The following is an 18,194-nucleotide window of genomic DNA, read 5'->3' as shown; positions in this document are numbered from 1 at the left end:
TAAGTCAATGTCTGTATTTTGACATGGTTTGAGTTCAAGATGAAGAGAAGAATTTTTATTTTGAATAATATCTTGAATTTCTGCATCAGTTTGTTGAGCCTTCGCCAGATCGTGAAAATTCAGAAAATTCGATTTAGTAATTGAATCTAATTCTATACGCGAAAGTGTGTCGGCTACTATATTTTCGGGTCCCTGTACATGTCTAAGGTCAGTTGAATATTGAGATATAAAATCTAAATGGCGTAGTTGTCTTGGGGAACATTTATCCGGATTTTGTTTGAATGCATAGATTAGTGGTTTTTGATCAGTATATATTTGAAATTCTCTGCCCTCTAACATGTGTTTGAATTTTTTTATTGCCGAATAAATAGAAAATAACTCGCGGTCATAGGTTGACCATTTTCTTTGAGAATTATTTAATTTCATCGAGTAAAAAGCTAAAGGCTCCCATTTCCCCTCTGAAAGTTGCATTAATGAACCCCCTATTGCAAAATCCGATGCGTCGACCCATAAGCTTAAGTTTGCACCAGGAATAGGGTGTTTTAAGAGGGTTGCCTGCGCGATTGCTTCCTTTGCCTTTAAGAAGGATTTTTCTGCGTTTTCATTCCATTTTAATGGCTCATTTTTGACCTTAGAATGATTTTTCTTTTTATTTCCTTCTAAAAATTGTATTAAAGGATTAAGGATATCAGCGGCTTTTGGGATAAATCTGCGATAGAAATTAAACATGCCTAAAAATCTGCGAAGTTGTGTTAAATTGGAAGGTTGAGGGAATTCTAATATGCATTGTACGCGATCGGGTAGAGGTTCGATTCCTAATTCTGTTAATTTAAAGCCTAAGAAATTTAAAGAATTTTTACTGAATGTACATTTTTCAACATTGATACAAAGACCATATTGTTCTAATCTTGCAAATAAATTCTTAAGGTTTTGTATATGTTCACTATGATTTTTAGATGCGATTAATATGTCGTCGACAAATGCATAAATATTAGGCAAATCTCTAGTGACTTCGTCAATAAATCTTTGGAATGTAGCTGCTGCGTTGCACAGTCCGAACTGCATGCGTGTGCTTTCGAATAGTCCAAAAGGTGTACAAATGGCCGTTTTATGAATGTCATCAGGGTTAATTGGAATCTGGTGATAGGCCTTTACTAAGTCAATGTGACTGAAAATTTTGGCGCCATGCAGTTCAGATGTGAAATCAGCTACACAAGGAATGGGATATTTTTCCTTCACTGTTTGTGCATTTAGTGCCCTAAAATCACCAACTGGCCTCCACTCCAGTGTTCCCTTTTTTGGGACCATGTGAAGTGGGGATGCATAATTACTTCTAGATGGTCTTATGTGCCCTAATTCCATCATTTTTTTAAATTCTGATTTTGCAATTTTTAGTCTATCCGGAGCTAATCTGCGAGGTCTTGCTACTACTGGAGGACCTACCGTATTTATAAAATGAAGGGTGTTATGTTTTACGGGTTGATTGGGATCCGGTAATTTAGTAATTGAGGGAAATTCTGCTAAAAGTGAATGAATCACGGAATCACCTGATATTGTTTTAACTGAATGCAAAATTGTTTCCTTAACATGACCTTTTGTTTTAAATTTAGTCGTCAAATCTCTTAGACATTTATTGCGTAAATCTGGCACTAAAGCAAAAGAGTGAAGGAAATCGGCACCTAAAATTGGCGTCGTAATATTTGCAATAAAAAATGACCAAGAAAAAATTCGTCTTAATCCGAAATCTAAAGAAAGTGTTTTTTGTCCATAAACATTAATTGGTGTAGAATTAGCAGCGAAAACTGTTTGCAGAGGATTATTTCTTTTTTGAATATAATTTGCCGGGAGAATGGACACGTCGGATCCAGTATCGACCAGAAATGATAAGTTTGTTGTCCGGTCTCGAATGAACAGGCGACGCGATGTTTGTGGCAAAGAACATGTCGCGTTTATTCTTCGCCAACTCCGTTTTCCCGAAACTTACATGGCATAACGCATTTTCCTGGTTTACATTTGTTTCCAAAATTGCGATGGTACCAGCAAACAGATGAATCTCGTTTTTTAACACTATTACTTCTGTTCCTGCGATAAGGAGAACGAGAGCGAGAAATTTCAAGTTTGTCAATTCTTTCATTTAATTTTTTTATTTGGCGAAGTAATTTCTCTTCCATTGAATTTGAATCGTTTTCAGTTATAGAGTGGGTTTCCATGGGAACTGGCGTGACTTCTAATATCTTATCGGAAATGTCGGCTGCTTTTTCTAAAGTTAAATCTGAAACAGCTGATAAAATCGTTTGTACTGATGTTGGCAAACGCTGCAAAAATAATTCTAACATAAGCTTTTCAGGGACTTTTAATGTTTCTGCACGACGTTTCATAATCCTTAATAGTTCGGAAGGCTTCCTGTTACCCAGTTCTTCACCAGACAAAAGTTGGCGAATTTCTTGTTGCGATGACTCGCCTGATCTAACAATTAATTCTGTTTTTAAATTATTGTAAGGATCTGTAGCATCAGGATTCATTAAAATATCTCGTACAATCGATGCAATCTCTGGCGGTAATTGAGAAACAATGTAATTATATTTGGTTATAGATTCTGTTATAGGTTTGGGAGATGCCAATCTAAACGTGCTTTCACACATAATACCCCAAAGAGCAGGATCTGATCTGTTATATAGTGGTATTTGTACAGCACTTACCTCAGACATGGCGAAAGAAGTCTGAATGGCGTCACCAGATTTTTTTTTTCCAAACTGAGATCAGAATCAAACTAAACAAAATTCTTGATGGGTATAATTAATATCAATTCAAATCATCACGTCCGGGTCACCATTGAAGTGTTGTTTCATCGCTTTAATACAAGACATCTTATTCAGAAGGTTAGTAAGTAAGTATTTATTCATCGTTGCTGTTCTATCTTTTTCCTGTAGCTGTTGCCATCCAACATATAATAAAATATTTATAATCATCTCATTAATCGATTCAAGAATCGATTAATAATAATACTACAGATGACTATTTTTCGTCACCTGAGATGTTATGTGGAAAAAAATGCCTGAGCTTTTTTAAAGCTTTTTTTTTTTTTCTAGAATTCATTAGAATTTCTTGATTATTGTCATTTATGTCTCTTCTCTCTTTGTTAAAATGCATTGTAAAATTTGTTTTATTTTATATTGATTTTTTAGAAACTAATGTTAATAGCTTATCAGATCTTATTTATATTGTCAATTGTGGCCTTTATAAACTCTTAATTTGTACTGCTGTCAATAATTTTATTCTACGTGGAAAGATTATATCTTGTGCTTACGTTTTCCATCAACTTGAAAAAAAATGTTTTCAAATATGATCACATTATAGTCATGCTAGGATGACCATTTTTCGTCACCTGAAATGCAATGTGGAAAAAATATCTGAGCATCTTTTAAAATTTCATTTTTTTTCTCCTCTTGAATTCTGCTGCAGAACTTAATTGTTATTGTCACCTGAATCTTTATAAAGAAAAAACTCTTGAATCAATTGTACTGTTCTCAAAACATATTCCAAGAAAGATAAAAATTGCATTGATGAAAATGTAACTCTAGTTAACAGAATGGAGCTCAGCAGAACTTCTTGACTAATATTGTCAATTGAAGCCTTGAAAAACTCCTAAATTAATTGTACTGCTGTCAACAATCTTATTCTGTGTAAAAAGATATCAGCACTTACAAACATTTCTCATCAACTTTGAGTTTCCTGATTGTCATTGGAAGGTTTAGGAAAAATCCCTTGAATTAATTGTATTGATAGAAATTATATTAATGAAAGTGTAATTCCTGTTAATAGAATGGAGCTTAGCAGAACTTCTGAACAAATATTGTCAATTGAAGACTTGAAAATCTAAATTAATTGTACTGCTGTCAAAAATCTTATGTAAAAATATGTCAGCACTTAATTACATTTTCCATTAAATTGAGATTTTTCTCCTGTTAATGAAGATAATGATGCTCAAATGTTATAAAATTACAGTTATGCAATGCAGGAATGGCCATTTTTTTCTTCTCTCATAACAAATATCTTGGCATCGTCAAAATTTCTTTTATAGTTATTTTTTTTCCTTGATATAATTTTAGTTTCAATTTTGTTGAAATTGCATAGTTGGCTTTTTTTTAATAATTTTAATTGGAATTTGCAGAACTTAATTATTATTGTCATTTGAAGCATTTCAAAACTCTAAACAGCTCTTAATATTTTTCTATGTGTAAAAGATATTGGCATTTACTTACATTTTTCTTGTTGGCTTTTTTTCTTTTAAGTAGTTAGAAATTCTTTTCCATTCGTGTTGAAACATATTCTGTACTATTTTGCAAGGATGACTATTTTTCGTCACCTGAAATGTTATGTGGAAAAAATACCCGAGCTTTTGTTTTAAAAAAATAAGTTTCTTTGCTTTTTATTGTAGAATTCATTAGAATTTCTTGATTATTGTCATTTATGTCTCTTTGTAAAAATGCATTGTAAAATTTGTTTTATTTTGTATTAATTTTTAGAAACTAATGTTAATAGCTTATCAGATCTTATTAATACTGTCAATTTTGGCCTTTATAAACTTTTCAATTGTACAACTGTCAATAATTTTATTCTAAATCTATGTGGAAAGATGGTATCTTGTGCTTACATTTTCCATCAACTTGAGAATGAATGTTTTCAAATGTGATCAAATTATAGTCGTGCTAGGATGACCATTTTTCGTCACCTGAAATGCAATGTGGATAAAATATCTGAGCATCTTTTAGAACATTTTTTTTCCTCTTGAATTCTGCTGCAGAACTTGATTGTTATTGTCACCTTAATCTTTATAAAGAAAAAAACACCCTTGAGTCATTTGTACTGTTCTCAAAACTTATTCTAAGAAAGATAAAAATTGCATTGATGAAAAGTAACTCTAGTTAAAAGAATGGAGCTCAGCAGAACTTCTGAACAAATATTGTCAATTGAAGCCTTGAAAAACTCCTAAATTAATTGTACTGCTGTCAAAAATCTTATTCTATGTAAAAAGATGTCATCACATACTTACATTTTCCATTAAATTGAGATTTTTCCCTTGTTTATGAAAATAATGATGTTCAAATGTTATAAAATAACAGTTATGCCATGCAGAGAGGGCCATTTTTTTCCCCTCTCTCATAACAAATATCTGAGCATCGTTAAAATATCTTTTATCATTATATTTTTTCCTTGATACAACTTAAGTTACAAGTTTCAATTTTGTTAAAATTGAATATTTGGCTTTTTTTTTTTTTTTTTAATGGAGTTTGCAGAACTTTATTATTTTTGTTATTTGAAGCCTTGAAAAACTCCTGACAGATCTTAAAATATTTTTTTGTGTTTAAACGATATTGTCATTTACTTACATTTTTCTCATTGGCCTTTTTTCTTAGAAGTATTTAGAAATTCTTTTCTCTTCTTATTGAAACATACTCTGTACTATTTTGTAAGGATGACTATTTTTCGTCACCTGAAATGTTATGTGGAAAAGAATTCATTAGAATTTCTTGATTTTCTAATGAATGATGACATTTATGTCTCTTCTCTCTTTGTAAAAATTCATTGTAAAATTTGTTTTATTTTATATTGATTTTTTAGAAACTAATGTTAATAGCTTATCAGATCTTATTTATATTGTCAATTGTGGCCTTTATAAACTCTTAATTTGTACTGCTGTCAATGATTTTATTCTACATGGAAAGATGATATCTTGTGCTTACGTTTTCCATCAACTTGAAAATAAATGTTTTCAAATATGATCACATTATAGTCATGCTAGGATGACCATTTTTCGTCACCTGAAATGCAATGTGGAAAAAATATCTGAGCATCTTTTAAAATTTCATTTTTTCCCCCTCTTGAATTCTGCTGCAGAACTTAATTGTTATTGTCACCTGAATCTTTATAAAGAAAAAACTCTTGAATCAATTGTACTGTTCTCACAACTTATTCCAAGAAAGATGAAAATTGCATTGAGGAAAATGTAACTCTGGTTAACAGAATGGAGCTCAGCAGAACTTCATGACTAATATTGTCAATTGAAGCCTTGAAAAACTCCTAAATTAATTGTACTGCTGTCAAAATATTTTTCTATGTGAAAAGAAATCAGCACTTACTTACATTTTCCATTAAGTTGAGATTTTCCTCCTAAATTTCTTTCATTATTCTTATTTATTTTTGGAATGCAACATTTGATTATTTATTAATTATCATCTGAAGTTTTAAAAGCATTACATCATTTGTACAGCTTTCCTAAAGAGAAAGAAATTGTATTGTTGGAAAAGTAGGAATACCATACTTGTTTTGAATTTTTATGTCCTTAAAAATGTCTAAATAATTTGCTTGTTCTTACTGTATAACAAACAATAGTGAAAATCACTTCTTGTATATCCTAAATTTTTACGGCTGTAAGCATAATATAATTAACATTTAGCTTAGAATCATTCCCTGTGGCAGAATTTTTTCGGGCTGTCTGCGACAAACCCTATATCTCTAATTTCTTACTGCAAGATACTTTTAATAATAACAAACATATATGTTATTAATTTTTTTTTTTTTTAAAAGAAATATATAATATATTTTTTTAAAATTTGAACATGTAATAATTTTTTATTCTAACATTATGGGTAATAATCTAGAATTTTGTTGTGTAGAAATGATTTTCGAAAAAAAGATCGATGACGAAATCGCACGAATCCGACTCCTCAAACGCGTGTTTCATTTTGAGAATAGGTTGTTGTAATAAATAACATGGCATAAAAAAGTATCGGATTTAAGAACTATGGAGAAATCAATGGCAATAACTGCCAAAAATTCGGTAGAATTGTTGCCTTCAAAAGTAAATACTGAATGCACGATTCGAATACTGTTTGAAATATGTCGGAATATTTAAAACCCATGTGAAAACCAATATCAATAACTGCCGAAAATACAATCGAAACATTACATCAATTTATTATACTTTGAACACGGCAAAAAGTGATTATCTAAATGCATCATTCAAGTATCATATGTAAATTTGTATAGAAAAGAAAAGTGCTTTTTCTATTAGAAAAGAACAATTTTTTGCTTTTCAAAAGAAAGATCTTTCTGCAATAACTCTGTAACGTTCTGCGACAATGTTGCCATGTCGCTGCTATTCTGTCACGGGGGAATCGTTAAAGCTAATTATGTCTAATTACGAATAATTGTTTGTTATCTTTTGTTTAATTACTTTATTTTCTTTAATATTTAGTTAATATATTTGTGAATTGTTATTTTAGGTAGGAATTCCTCCTGCTCCTCGTGGTGTTCCTCAAGTTGAGGTTACTTTTGACATTGATGCTAATGGAATTGTTCATGTGTCTGCACGTGACAAGGCTACTGGTAAAGAACAAAACATTGTTATTCAATCTTCTGGTGGTTTAAGCAAAGACGAAATTGAAAACATGATTAAGAATGCTGAGAGGTATGCTGAAGAAGATAAAATCAAGAAGGTAGTTTTTTTTATGGTTATTTTATCTTTTAATCCTTACTTTTTATTTCTAGATTTTTTTTTATTGTGTATATAATGGTTTTTGTTTTAGGAAAGAGTAGAAATAGTCAATCAAGCTGAAGGTATTATCCACGACACTGAGTCAAAAATGGATGAATTTAAGAGCCAACTTCCTGAGGAAGAGGTAAAATATTCTCTTTGAAATTCTTTTTCATTGACATTTGCATAAAATTGAACAATAATTTCTTTTTAAAACTGCAAATGATCTTGACAGCTTATAATAATTATAGCCTGCCATTTTTTATCTTTAAATAAGATTACGCAAATGATAGTTGACAGATTGTGTGTTAATACTTTCATCCTTTCTTCTTGCATCTAAATCAATCTTGGAATGATTTCAAGATAAAAGTCACACTTTTATTTTACATTTATATCTGAAGATTGGCAACTCTTAAAACAAATAGTATTTGAGTTTAGGAATTTAAAAAAAAAATTTCTGTTCTCTTCTCAGTAATAATTTAAGCCTCTGTTTTTTTTCTTCATTTTAAAATCTGAGAGAAAAATTATGTTCATGTGCTGAGATTTAAAAAAAAAATTAAAAATCTTCAAATATTCTGATCTTTAGCATCTGCTACTGGGCTGAAGGATTTCTAATACTGTGGTCCTCAATTAAAAATGCTTTTTTTTTTATTATTATTATCTCAGGTTTGCCCCATGCGACTAAAATGCAACTATTTTTGGCCTCAAGTGACTATGGCAAATTTTTTATTTGTCTGAAAAGGGTAAAGGCTACTTTTTTCAAGAAAGAGAGATTATTGTGAGATTTTCCTGTTCTCCTAGCAATGTTTTTTAGCATAAATTGACAGCATGCAAGAGCTTTTGAACTTAATTCTTTTTTCCTTTAAAAAAATTTTGAATTGCAAAGTTTATATATATAAATTTGCTCAATAATTATTGATAAAAAGGGAAGAAAGTCTTCTTTTTTTTTAATGAAAAAGTATTTAATTTTCTGCAAATATACTAATCTTTTATTATAAAAATTTATTGCTCGAACACCAATGTTAATGTAAAAATTATCATATTGCCACCACCTTGACTAAATGGATCATGGTATATGACAAGTCATTTAATAAAATTTTAGTCTTATTTAGGCAACTATTATCATGCTTTAAGCTACTAAAAGCAACTATTTTTTTTTTTGTAGCAACCCAGTTATCTCTAAAATTTGTAAACAGCTTTGATTCCTTTGTAAATTGTTTTTGTGTTTGGTTTCAAACCAAGCACAAAAATCGCTTTCAGGGGTAGGGGTATTTTAATCATTTATTGTTAAATCTCTTTCCACTTTGAAATGCTGTGCTACATTTAAAATAACGTATATTAAATCTGGTTCAATGGTTCCATGTTCTTGTACTGCTAATGTCTAAGTCACTTTTATGTTTAACACTTTTCTCAGAAGAATATTCAGTAATCGATGTACACATTTCTCTAGGTTACAAATATAAAAACTAAAATTTCTGAAGTAAGGCAGTTAATTACTAATAAAGACCAGGAGTCTCCAGAAACAATTAGGAAAGCCATGCAGGAGTTGCAACAGTCATCTTTGAAACTATTTGAAGCTGCATATAAGAAGGTTAGTTATCTTATTACATTCATTGATATTAATGTAATTTCAAATGATTGGAAAGTTTTTTTCAAAAATAATTTGCTTATTTTTTAGATGGCCAATGAGAGGCAATCCAGCTCTGGCAGCGAAAGCACCACTGACAGTACCACGGATGAAAAAGAGGAAAAGGAAAAGAAAGAAGAAAAGAACTAAAACATTTGCGTAAAATTTTAAGTGCAAATAATGAACTGATTTAGCGAAAATAAATTATTCATCTGCTGCTTGTGCTTTGCCATGTACAACATCGACTGCCATGTCTGACACTGGATGTTGGGTATAGCAAGAATCACTTGCATTGTATCATAGGTCATCCAAGATTGTGTAGATACTAAAATTATTATAAATGTGACGTCATTTTTATTTTACAAAAATAAATAAGTTGAAATTATTATATCCTTGTCTCATTTCATTATCCATATATCAATGATAAGTGACATTGAGTTATATTAAAAAGAAAAACCTCTTTTTTCTTTTTTTTAATTAAAATGTTTTAGTACATTTGAAAAATATATAACAGTTTCAATACCAAGTACTTTATCTGCTCCTTGTCTTCTGTGTTAAGCTCAAAATTATAAGACAACATAGTTAACTTTTATGAATTACGTACTTATTTTGTATAACTAATTTGTTATTATAATAAATTTTAGTGTGTTAAATAGTATTTTTGTTAAGCAAGATTTATTTTTATTTCCATTATTATTTTTCAAATGATAATAAATCCAGTAATATATTTTGAAATAAAAAAAAATTACGAAATGTAGGATTTCCCCCCTCCCCCCAATTTTTAAAAATAGTGATTTTTTTGACTTGATAGCCGCTAATTTTTGATTATTTTTTTTCTATTCCATAAACAATACTAGTAAGTAATAATGACTATTCAATAGAGAGAAAAGTAATTTTCCTTTCCTGCAAGCTATTTTTAGACTTAAAATCAAAGATGGTAAAAACTGCTACCAGGTGTTTTGAAAGAGTGGTGGTAGTTTCATTTTCTTTCCCAAGTGGTTGTTTTCGTTTGATTATCTAATTTGTTCCCTGTTTACGCGAGGGTAAATGTTGAAAAATTCTAACAGAAGTTGTTAAAATCTTTCAAGGCTAAAACCACCTAAAGATTTTGGAGAATCCACTGCCGATAAATTCCTGGGTTTCAATGTATTTAAGTGAGAAAGAATCTTTTCAAGTTTTGGCTTTATTGCTTGTTATCTCGTAGCAATGCTACAACCAGAATTGGATAAAATGAAAAACCTCTACGAACACAATCTCATTTAAAACACCTTTTGCAAGTAATATTCGTAACTAGTTTCGACCTTTTCATCGCTCTCTCATTAAGGCGAAATTTGTTTGAAAATCATGGATTTTTTAAAAAATGTTTAATTCTTATAGAACTATTTATTGGTTCATACTACAGAGATGAGTTAGATTTTTTTTTAAAAAAAAGCTGAAAATAGACATCCAAAAATTTTATGTGCAAAAACACTTTTTAAATAATAATTTTAAAGAACTGATAAAATTCATTTATCCACAGAATGGTATCAACGTTTTAATAAAACTAGGCGCTAATTTTGAAAGAATCCAACCTACCTCAATAAGTAATTATCCATAGGTAATTAATATACAGGGTTATTCATAATTCCCTCCGCGTGTAAACGCTATTTTTCTTTACTACCACTGGCTTCAGTGGTACATGTTACTGCCATCTATCGGCAACTGCTTAAATTAAAACTTGAATACTTTCGGAATAATTATATACGTTCTTTTTTGCCATATTCGTTTTTTTACTATAGCGCTTCGAAACCCCGGAGGAAATTATGAATAACCCTGTATAACTGACGGAAATAGCTCATAAACAATAAGTTTTTATTGAACACTAAAATAACGAAAACAGTTAAGCCATTAAATGATTCTGAATAAATCATGATGATATTCCATACTTCAAAATATGGTTCCAACTAACCATAAAACAATATTTAATAATACGATCAATAATCAAAGTTTATAAGCGAGTAACGATGAGCAAAGTGAGTGGAAAACCGCTTTTAAGATACCAGCGAAACAAAATGTCCAATATTTTTTCTATTTATTTAAGGGGTCACAGTACCTTTGCAACAATTTTTTAAAATAAAGGTATAATCATTCATTTTGAGGATGCTTTACATGCTCATTTAAGTTATAATCAATAATTTATCTTCAAAAAATGATTAAACTGCTTAATTTTTTTAAAATTTTAAAAAAAGTCGAAAAAATTCTAAATTTTTAAATCCCTAAAGCTTTTTTTATTTTAACATATTTTCAAAAAAAGTTTTTTTCATAGTGCTTGCAATATTTATCTTAACAATTTTGTGCATTCATTTGCTGATATATCAATTAGAATATTTTTTATAGATTATTTTGTAAAAAAGTAGAAAAAAAAGGGTAAAAACTCCTGTTAGGTATATATAACACCATAAAAGTTGTAATACCTCATAAAATGCTTATTCCATGCACAGTTTAAATAAGAGTATTATACTCAAGATAAAAAAATTTACTTCAAAGCTTTATCTTAAATAGAAAAAATTCCTTAAGGATTTAATTAAGACACAAAATTATCATCTATGCGAAAAAGCACTTTGAAGTCAGACTGCTGAGCAAGTTTCTGTATTAGAACAATTTAAAATCATTCATAACTTTTTTAAAAATGTTGATAGAGAGATGAATTTTTTTCTGTACATTTGAAATAGTTTGAAGTTTTATTATAAGCAATAAAAAAAATTTTGGTATTTTTGTCATTTTTTTGGGTACTGTGTGTAAATTGTGAGTACGAATCTCAATGCGTGATTTTTAATTCACGCGAATACGAATCTCGACATTTAATTTTAAAATTGCGAGAATACGAATCTAAATGTTTTTATCGCAATTTTAAAATCGCTTTACGAATCTTGATTGTTTGATATTAAAATCGCTTGTATACGAATTCTGATGCACAATTTTTTAGTCGCTTGAACACGAATCATAATTGTAATTTTAAAATCATGTGAATATGAAACGCGATGTTAGTCTTAAATCGCGTAAATAGGAATCGAGATGTGAGATTTAAAATCATGTAAATGTAATTAGAAATCGTGTTCGCAATGGCAGGAAAAAGCACAATTTATATTTAAAAAAAATTTCTTTAGTAATCACAAAAAATTTTGCTTTATGTTGACTAAGTATCCGCAAACAGTAATCGCGCGTTCATGCATATTATGCGGGTCTGGCTGCAACTAAAAAGTTTTCAGTTTGGTGAGAAAAATTAAACTGATTTTTTAAGAACTGAAACTTAATATTCTTTATTTATAGGAAAACAAAAAAAACATAAACTAAAATCTGAAATGCTGTGAAAAAAAATTTTGTGGTTCGAATAAAAAATGCTATAAGTGTTAGTTACGATTTGCCCAAAAACAAGAACCTTGATTCGAAGTAATCAACTCAATTTTAGCATTTTACAATATGAAATATAAAATTTCAGTGCTCTTTATTTTTTAATTTGGTAACTTTACTTGAGTGTTACCACCTTAAAATCGTGCTAAATATATATTTCAGTGTTATTGTACTTCTGGTACTAGTTTGGGAAAGCTATCAGCCCTGCCTGTACTTAACATGTTTAATATTTAAATAAAAAATTAATGTTAATTCATATTACGAAACAAAAAAATTTTAATTTCATATTTATTTAATCATTTTTATTTTTCGTAACTTTCAAGGAAGAGGAAGAAACAACAAGATCGAAAATTAAGTTCCATATGGATTGCCCCCAGCATATGTTACTTTAGAACCAGTGACCAAAGAAAATTTGCCTCGACCTTTTACATCACTTAGTGAATGGACAGTGAACCTTAAGGCAGTGGCGTAGTGAGGGGTGGGCAAGGGAGGGCATCATGCCCCGGGCGCTACTCACAAAGGGGCGCCAAATGGTCCGAAAAGCAAAAAATTGTTGTATAATTTTTATTTTTATTATAATTAATTTCTGGAAAACATTTTTTAATTTTAGTGCCAGTGTAATATAATAAATGTTAATTTGTAAATAAAAAGGAATATTAATAGTCTAAATCAAACTGTAATAATATATTCATAATAGAAATGGCACGTTTTTCCTGCTGGCAGGGCTGACTCAACCTGTGTCTGTCAGCACTTTCTTATGGCATCTACGCTGTGTAGTAACATAAATTATCTCCTTTCTTGATTTGTCTGATAAAATAATATGTAATAATAAATATTTGAAGTGTGCAAAGTACAAACATTCTTTCTTTCAGGACAATATATATTTTTATTTCCATAAACGCAATGTAGCTTACACTTGTTAAAACGATAACAATAACACTCTAATGTACTTATATGTACAGTCTAATGTACTTATATGTACATGGAAAAAAGTAGCTGAAAATAACAACAAAAGGATCGAAAAGAGACACACAATAAATACATCGTTTTGCCGTTTCTAGGAAAGGACACAAACGCCGTATTTGTTGTGTGCCTGAGAAATATCAGTATTAAAAAATAAACGATTCCTTTTTTGTTACCTTCCGGATACTTTTTTCCGTGACTGTACGTATCTTAGACACTTACGACAGGTTGTGTAAGTCGGCAACAAATTAGGGAAATACCCGAAATATTAACGTTTTAGTTATTTTGTGCGTGTATTTTTCAGTTTTGCGTCCTTGTCATCGCGCTCTGCTTAGAATAAAAATGAAATGTTATAAAGTATTATATATTATAAGTTTAATGTTAGCATAAATTCTAATGTATATTTCACTGTGTTACTACCTTTCAAGTTCAAGGCATTCTTGGTAAGTAATAAAACAAATAATGAAGCCATGTATAAAAACTAGCACTTCAAGTTGGTACAAAAGTAGGAAACCTATTATCTTTACTTAGACTTGTAGCTCAGTTTGATCCGCTACTAGCAAATCATCTTAAACATGCCATAGAAACTCTGAAAACTGTCTCATATTTGTCAACACAGATCCAAAATGAATTCATTCATCTTCTGGCATCTACAGTTCGAAATCAACTAATAAACGATATCAAAAGAAATAAATATTATGGATTTTTGTTTGATTCAACTCCTGATATCTCTCACCGAGAACAAATGTCCCAAGTCGTTAGGTATGTAGATGTTGATTTTATGAATAAAAAAGTTTCCATCAAAGAATCTTTTTTGGGTTTTATTGAAATACATGCTAAAGATGCAGTCTCGATCGAAAATACAATTTTAGAGAAATTAAATTCCGATGAAATTTCATTAACAAACTGCAGACCACAATGTTACGATAATACTGCCGTGATGGCGGGTCATATATCTGGTTTTTAACAAAGAATAGTGGAAAAAAAATCATAAAGCATTATCTGTAAATTGTGATAACCATTCATTGAATTTAGTAGGAGTTACTGCAGCTAAACAAGATCAAATCGTTTTGACATGTTTTGGAATAATTGAAAACATATATCTGTTTTTCTCACGTTCAACATTACGATGGGAATTATTAAAAAGTGCTTTAACAAAAAGTGTCAAACGTGAATCTGAAGCACGATGGATCGGCGGAATACAAGCTGTTAGCGTTATCGTCGATGGGCTAGAGAATAGAGTAGAACAATTAGAAAAATTAGCAGAGGCCATTACCACTACAAGTGACACCAGAAGTGAAGCTACAATTCTGTTGCAAAATATACTAACTTTTAGCTTCATATATTTAGTTCATTTCTGGTATGAAATCCTAAGGAGGATTGATCGTGTGAAGCTCAGATTACAAGATCCTGGAATGAATTTTAGAGAAGTTTTCAATAATCTTGAATCATTAGCAACTGAACTACCCGAAATTTGAGATAAGCTCCGTGAAGAGGCAATAGAAAAAGCGAAGTCTCTTTGTGAAAAATGGGATATTGATACAACAATACGTGTAAGAAGACGCCGCAAAATACTCGGAGAATTGGCTAGAGATGTTGGTCTCTGGACACAGAAAATGAAATTTCTCGCGTCATGAAAAGCGTTCTTGATCGCCTCCAACAAGAAATATGTATACGATTAAGTGACCTTAAATTCAAATTTGGAATTCTACTAGACATTGAAAATTTATTAAACAAGGATAATGTTGATAACGACCTTGAAAAAAATTGTACAAATTTGGGTGAATTTTATTATACAGATTTCAATGGAATAGAACTCTTTATCGAAATACGTTACTGCAAAATGTTACTCCGCAGTAGATAAGAAATTGAACCTAAAACTCCATTAGAATTTCGTACTTTTATAATCTCGTATGGAGAAGATGTTTTTCCAAACCTGAGAGTGACACTTCTAATACTCCTGACTATCTCAGTATCAACTGCTAGCTGCGAACGTTCATTCAGCAAATTAAAATTAACTAGGAGGCTCCGCCCCTGCTCGCTAACGCTCGCTTCACTAATATTCTGCATTTTAAAGAGTGAAAATTCAATGCATAAATAAACGCGAAATATAAAAAAATTCAATGCATTCAATACAAACACTTAAACGTTTTTTAGACGTTTAGGTAGCTCCTAGTAGAAAAATATCAATTCAACAGCGGCCTTTTAAAGCATTCTCACTTCAATTAATTAATTAATTCCTAATTGAGTTTAAATTAAATATTGTCATGTTTTTAGTGGATGAATCTGAATTGAACAACCTGATAATGCTCACTCTTGTTATTGTTATCTGGTTGCTCACTACGTGCTCTTGCGCGCCGAATCCAATCAACTAAAAAAGAAAACTGTTGCCAGCGCGAGAAAAGAAATATCATCGGTTTTATTGATACATACATACATACGTACGTATTAGCGTTTTATATAACATAGATAGATAGATAGATTTTAACATATCTATGATAAACGATGGGTCAAGATCGCCTAAGTGACCTAGCATTAAGTGTAGAAAGAGAAAAATTTGAAATAATCAACTTTGATGATATTATTGATGAAGTTGCTTCATGAAAAGCAAAGGAAAATTTATACATAGTAATTAGTCTTATTAATGTATTATAATCATATTATTAACAAATATATGTATTCCCTTAGAGATAATAAATATTCACTTTTTTATTGTTTTAAAACTGCGTGTTTTTAAAATATTTCTTTATAAATATGTAAAATAAATAATAGGTATCTTTTGAACTAGTTCTAGATGATCATATACAATTCAGAATCTAGTCTTGTTTTCTCAACTGCATTTTTTGTCTCAAATTAAAAGCCTAGCTTGAGCCTATGACTTTATTTATTTTACTTTACTTATTTATTAATTTGGGAGTATATTTTACATATAATATTATATGGTTTTCGAATGGGGGGGGGCGCTGAAAATGTATTGTGCCCCGGGCGCGAGTTAAGCTCGCTACGCCACTGCCTTAAGGCAATGCGTTACTGGAGACTATGGTAGAAAGATCTTTGCTATTTTCAGAGTACCGAATCTTCTTAATCTTGTGAAAGAGATTCCAAAGATAGAAAAGTTCTAAATCGCATTACTATGCATCGAAATTCTGCTTCATATAAAACAAGATTTGGCCTTTCTAAGAATATAAAAGAAGCCCTCATTTATGATCTACAGAGACAGTTCTTTACCCTAAACTTAGACGAAAGTACGAATAACGGCAATTAAAAGATAGTGACAGTGCTTGTCAATTGTATGACAGAAGACAATATAAGTACTAAACACTTATCTTCCTACAGTGTTGATTCATGGACTATTTTTCATGGACTCGTCCAAATATTTGAAAAAAAAAAACAGCATTTCTTAGCAGAATCTGATGTCAGTTCTTATAGATTCGTGCAGTGTGATAAGGGGGAAGAATGCAGGATCAAAAGTTAAAATTCGCTTAAAGTGTCCTCATCTTTTAGACATCGATCGTGATTCCTGGCACCATGTCCATAATACTGCTAAGCAGTTTTTTAAACTATTCAAAATGCATGTTAAAAGCTTATGCACAGACATACACAATGATCTGAAATTGTCTCCAGATCTACGTGCAATTTTCAACGAATTTTGCTGTGCCTTAAAAATCAAATGCACAATGCCTACTATATTTATCATTTAGGTGGTCATTAGGTTTTCAGTGGGTGATGCGGCCTTAGATTTGTTGAGTTGGGAGCATTGGAAGTCTTTTATTTTCCGTTTTTTAAGTTGACAGAAATGAATATTTGCATATTGTTGTAAGCATTTATAAAGCTTGTAATATTATGAGCACTGCCGGGGATCACATTTGAAATTTGCAAAATACCCTTGGTCAGAACCCTCCGACACCAGCAGGCAAGGATATCGTAAAGAAAGAATAACTAAGAAATTGTTTGATCAACGATTAGAGACACTGCTTGTTGCTAATATTTTTGTTTCAGTGTTGTCTGCAGAAATATCTGCCTTTAAAGATTTTCCCAAAAAGATCAGGCATTTTGTTGTGGAAGAAAGCAAAAATCATCTTCCTACGAATTTTATGTTCATGGGACAAAGCGTCAAAAAACTCGCTGCTTCAGTTCCTAAGTCAAAATTAAATGTAGTCTAGAAATTTCCAAAAATATGCAATAGAAGTATTTGTGGAATGTGCAACAACATTACAGAAGAAAATGGCTCTTGATAATTTACTGTTTTTTATTCTGCCTCATCAATTGACCCCATTTGCCGCAAACTTTCTCTTTCTCTAAAATTAATGAAAGGTCTTCCAAGCATAGTGACTAATGTCATTAGCGTTACTGAAAGAGATGTTTGCGACTTGGAGGTGCATAAATATGCTGCCTGTTTACGACAACTCGACAACCACAGCAAGAAGCGCCAGTAGACAAGTGGTGGATGGAAATTAAAAATTGTAACGGATTACCACTTCTGTCTTCCTGTCTAAAATTGCCAACTCCATACTCACTTGTTTCCATGGTCCTAAAGTTGAGTCAAGTTTTAGTATCATGAACTCCTTTCTGACATCTGAAACTATCTGACTGTAAAGTAAGAGTTGATGTCATACAAGATGTCTGCAGTCGATTTGTTCAAAAAGAAAGATTTTCTTACAAATAATGAATTGAATA

At 30.7% G+C, this 18,194-nt stretch overlaps 2 protein-coding genes across 2 annotated transcripts in view; one reads left to right on the top strand and one right to left on the bottom strand.

Moving 5' to 3' along the window:
* Positions 1-9,552, top strand: part of Hsc70-5 (Heat shock protein 70 cognate 5) — a 28,974-nt gene extending 19,422 nt beyond the window's left edge. The window contains exons 13-16 of the mRNA XM_087151713.1: positions 7,287-7,499; positions 7,590-7,682; positions 8,988-9,128; positions 9,216-9,552. Coding sequence (XP_087007839.1) covers positions 7,287-7,499; positions 7,590-7,682; positions 8,988-9,128; positions 9,216-9,314 — 546 coding nt within the window. The 3' untranslated portion in view covers positions 9,315-9,552. The remainder of the gene's footprint in view (positions 1-7,286; positions 7,500-7,589; positions 7,683-8,987; positions 9,129-9,215) is intronic.
* Positions 1,950-2,708, bottom strand: LOC147804026 (uncharacterized). The gene has a single exon (XM_087151714.1). The coding sequence runs from the start codon at positions 2,706-2,708 to the stop codon at positions 1,950-1,952; it is 759 nt and encodes a 252-aa protein (XP_087007840.1).
* Positions 9,553-18,194: the final 8,642 nt, after the last annotated feature.

This window comes from Parasteatoda tepidariorum, chromosome 9 (genome assembly GCF_982258835.1).
Source record: "Parasteatoda tepidariorum strain Cologne lab strain chromosome 9, Ptep-v5.0, whole genome shotgun sequence".
In the NCBI taxonomy this organism is placed as follows: Eukaryota; Metazoa; Arthropoda; class Arachnida; order Araneae; family Theridiidae; genus Parasteatoda; species Parasteatoda tepidariorum.
The sequence above is the reverse complement of the archived record's forward strand: the minus strand, read 5'-3'. Positions and strand labels throughout refer to the sequence as shown.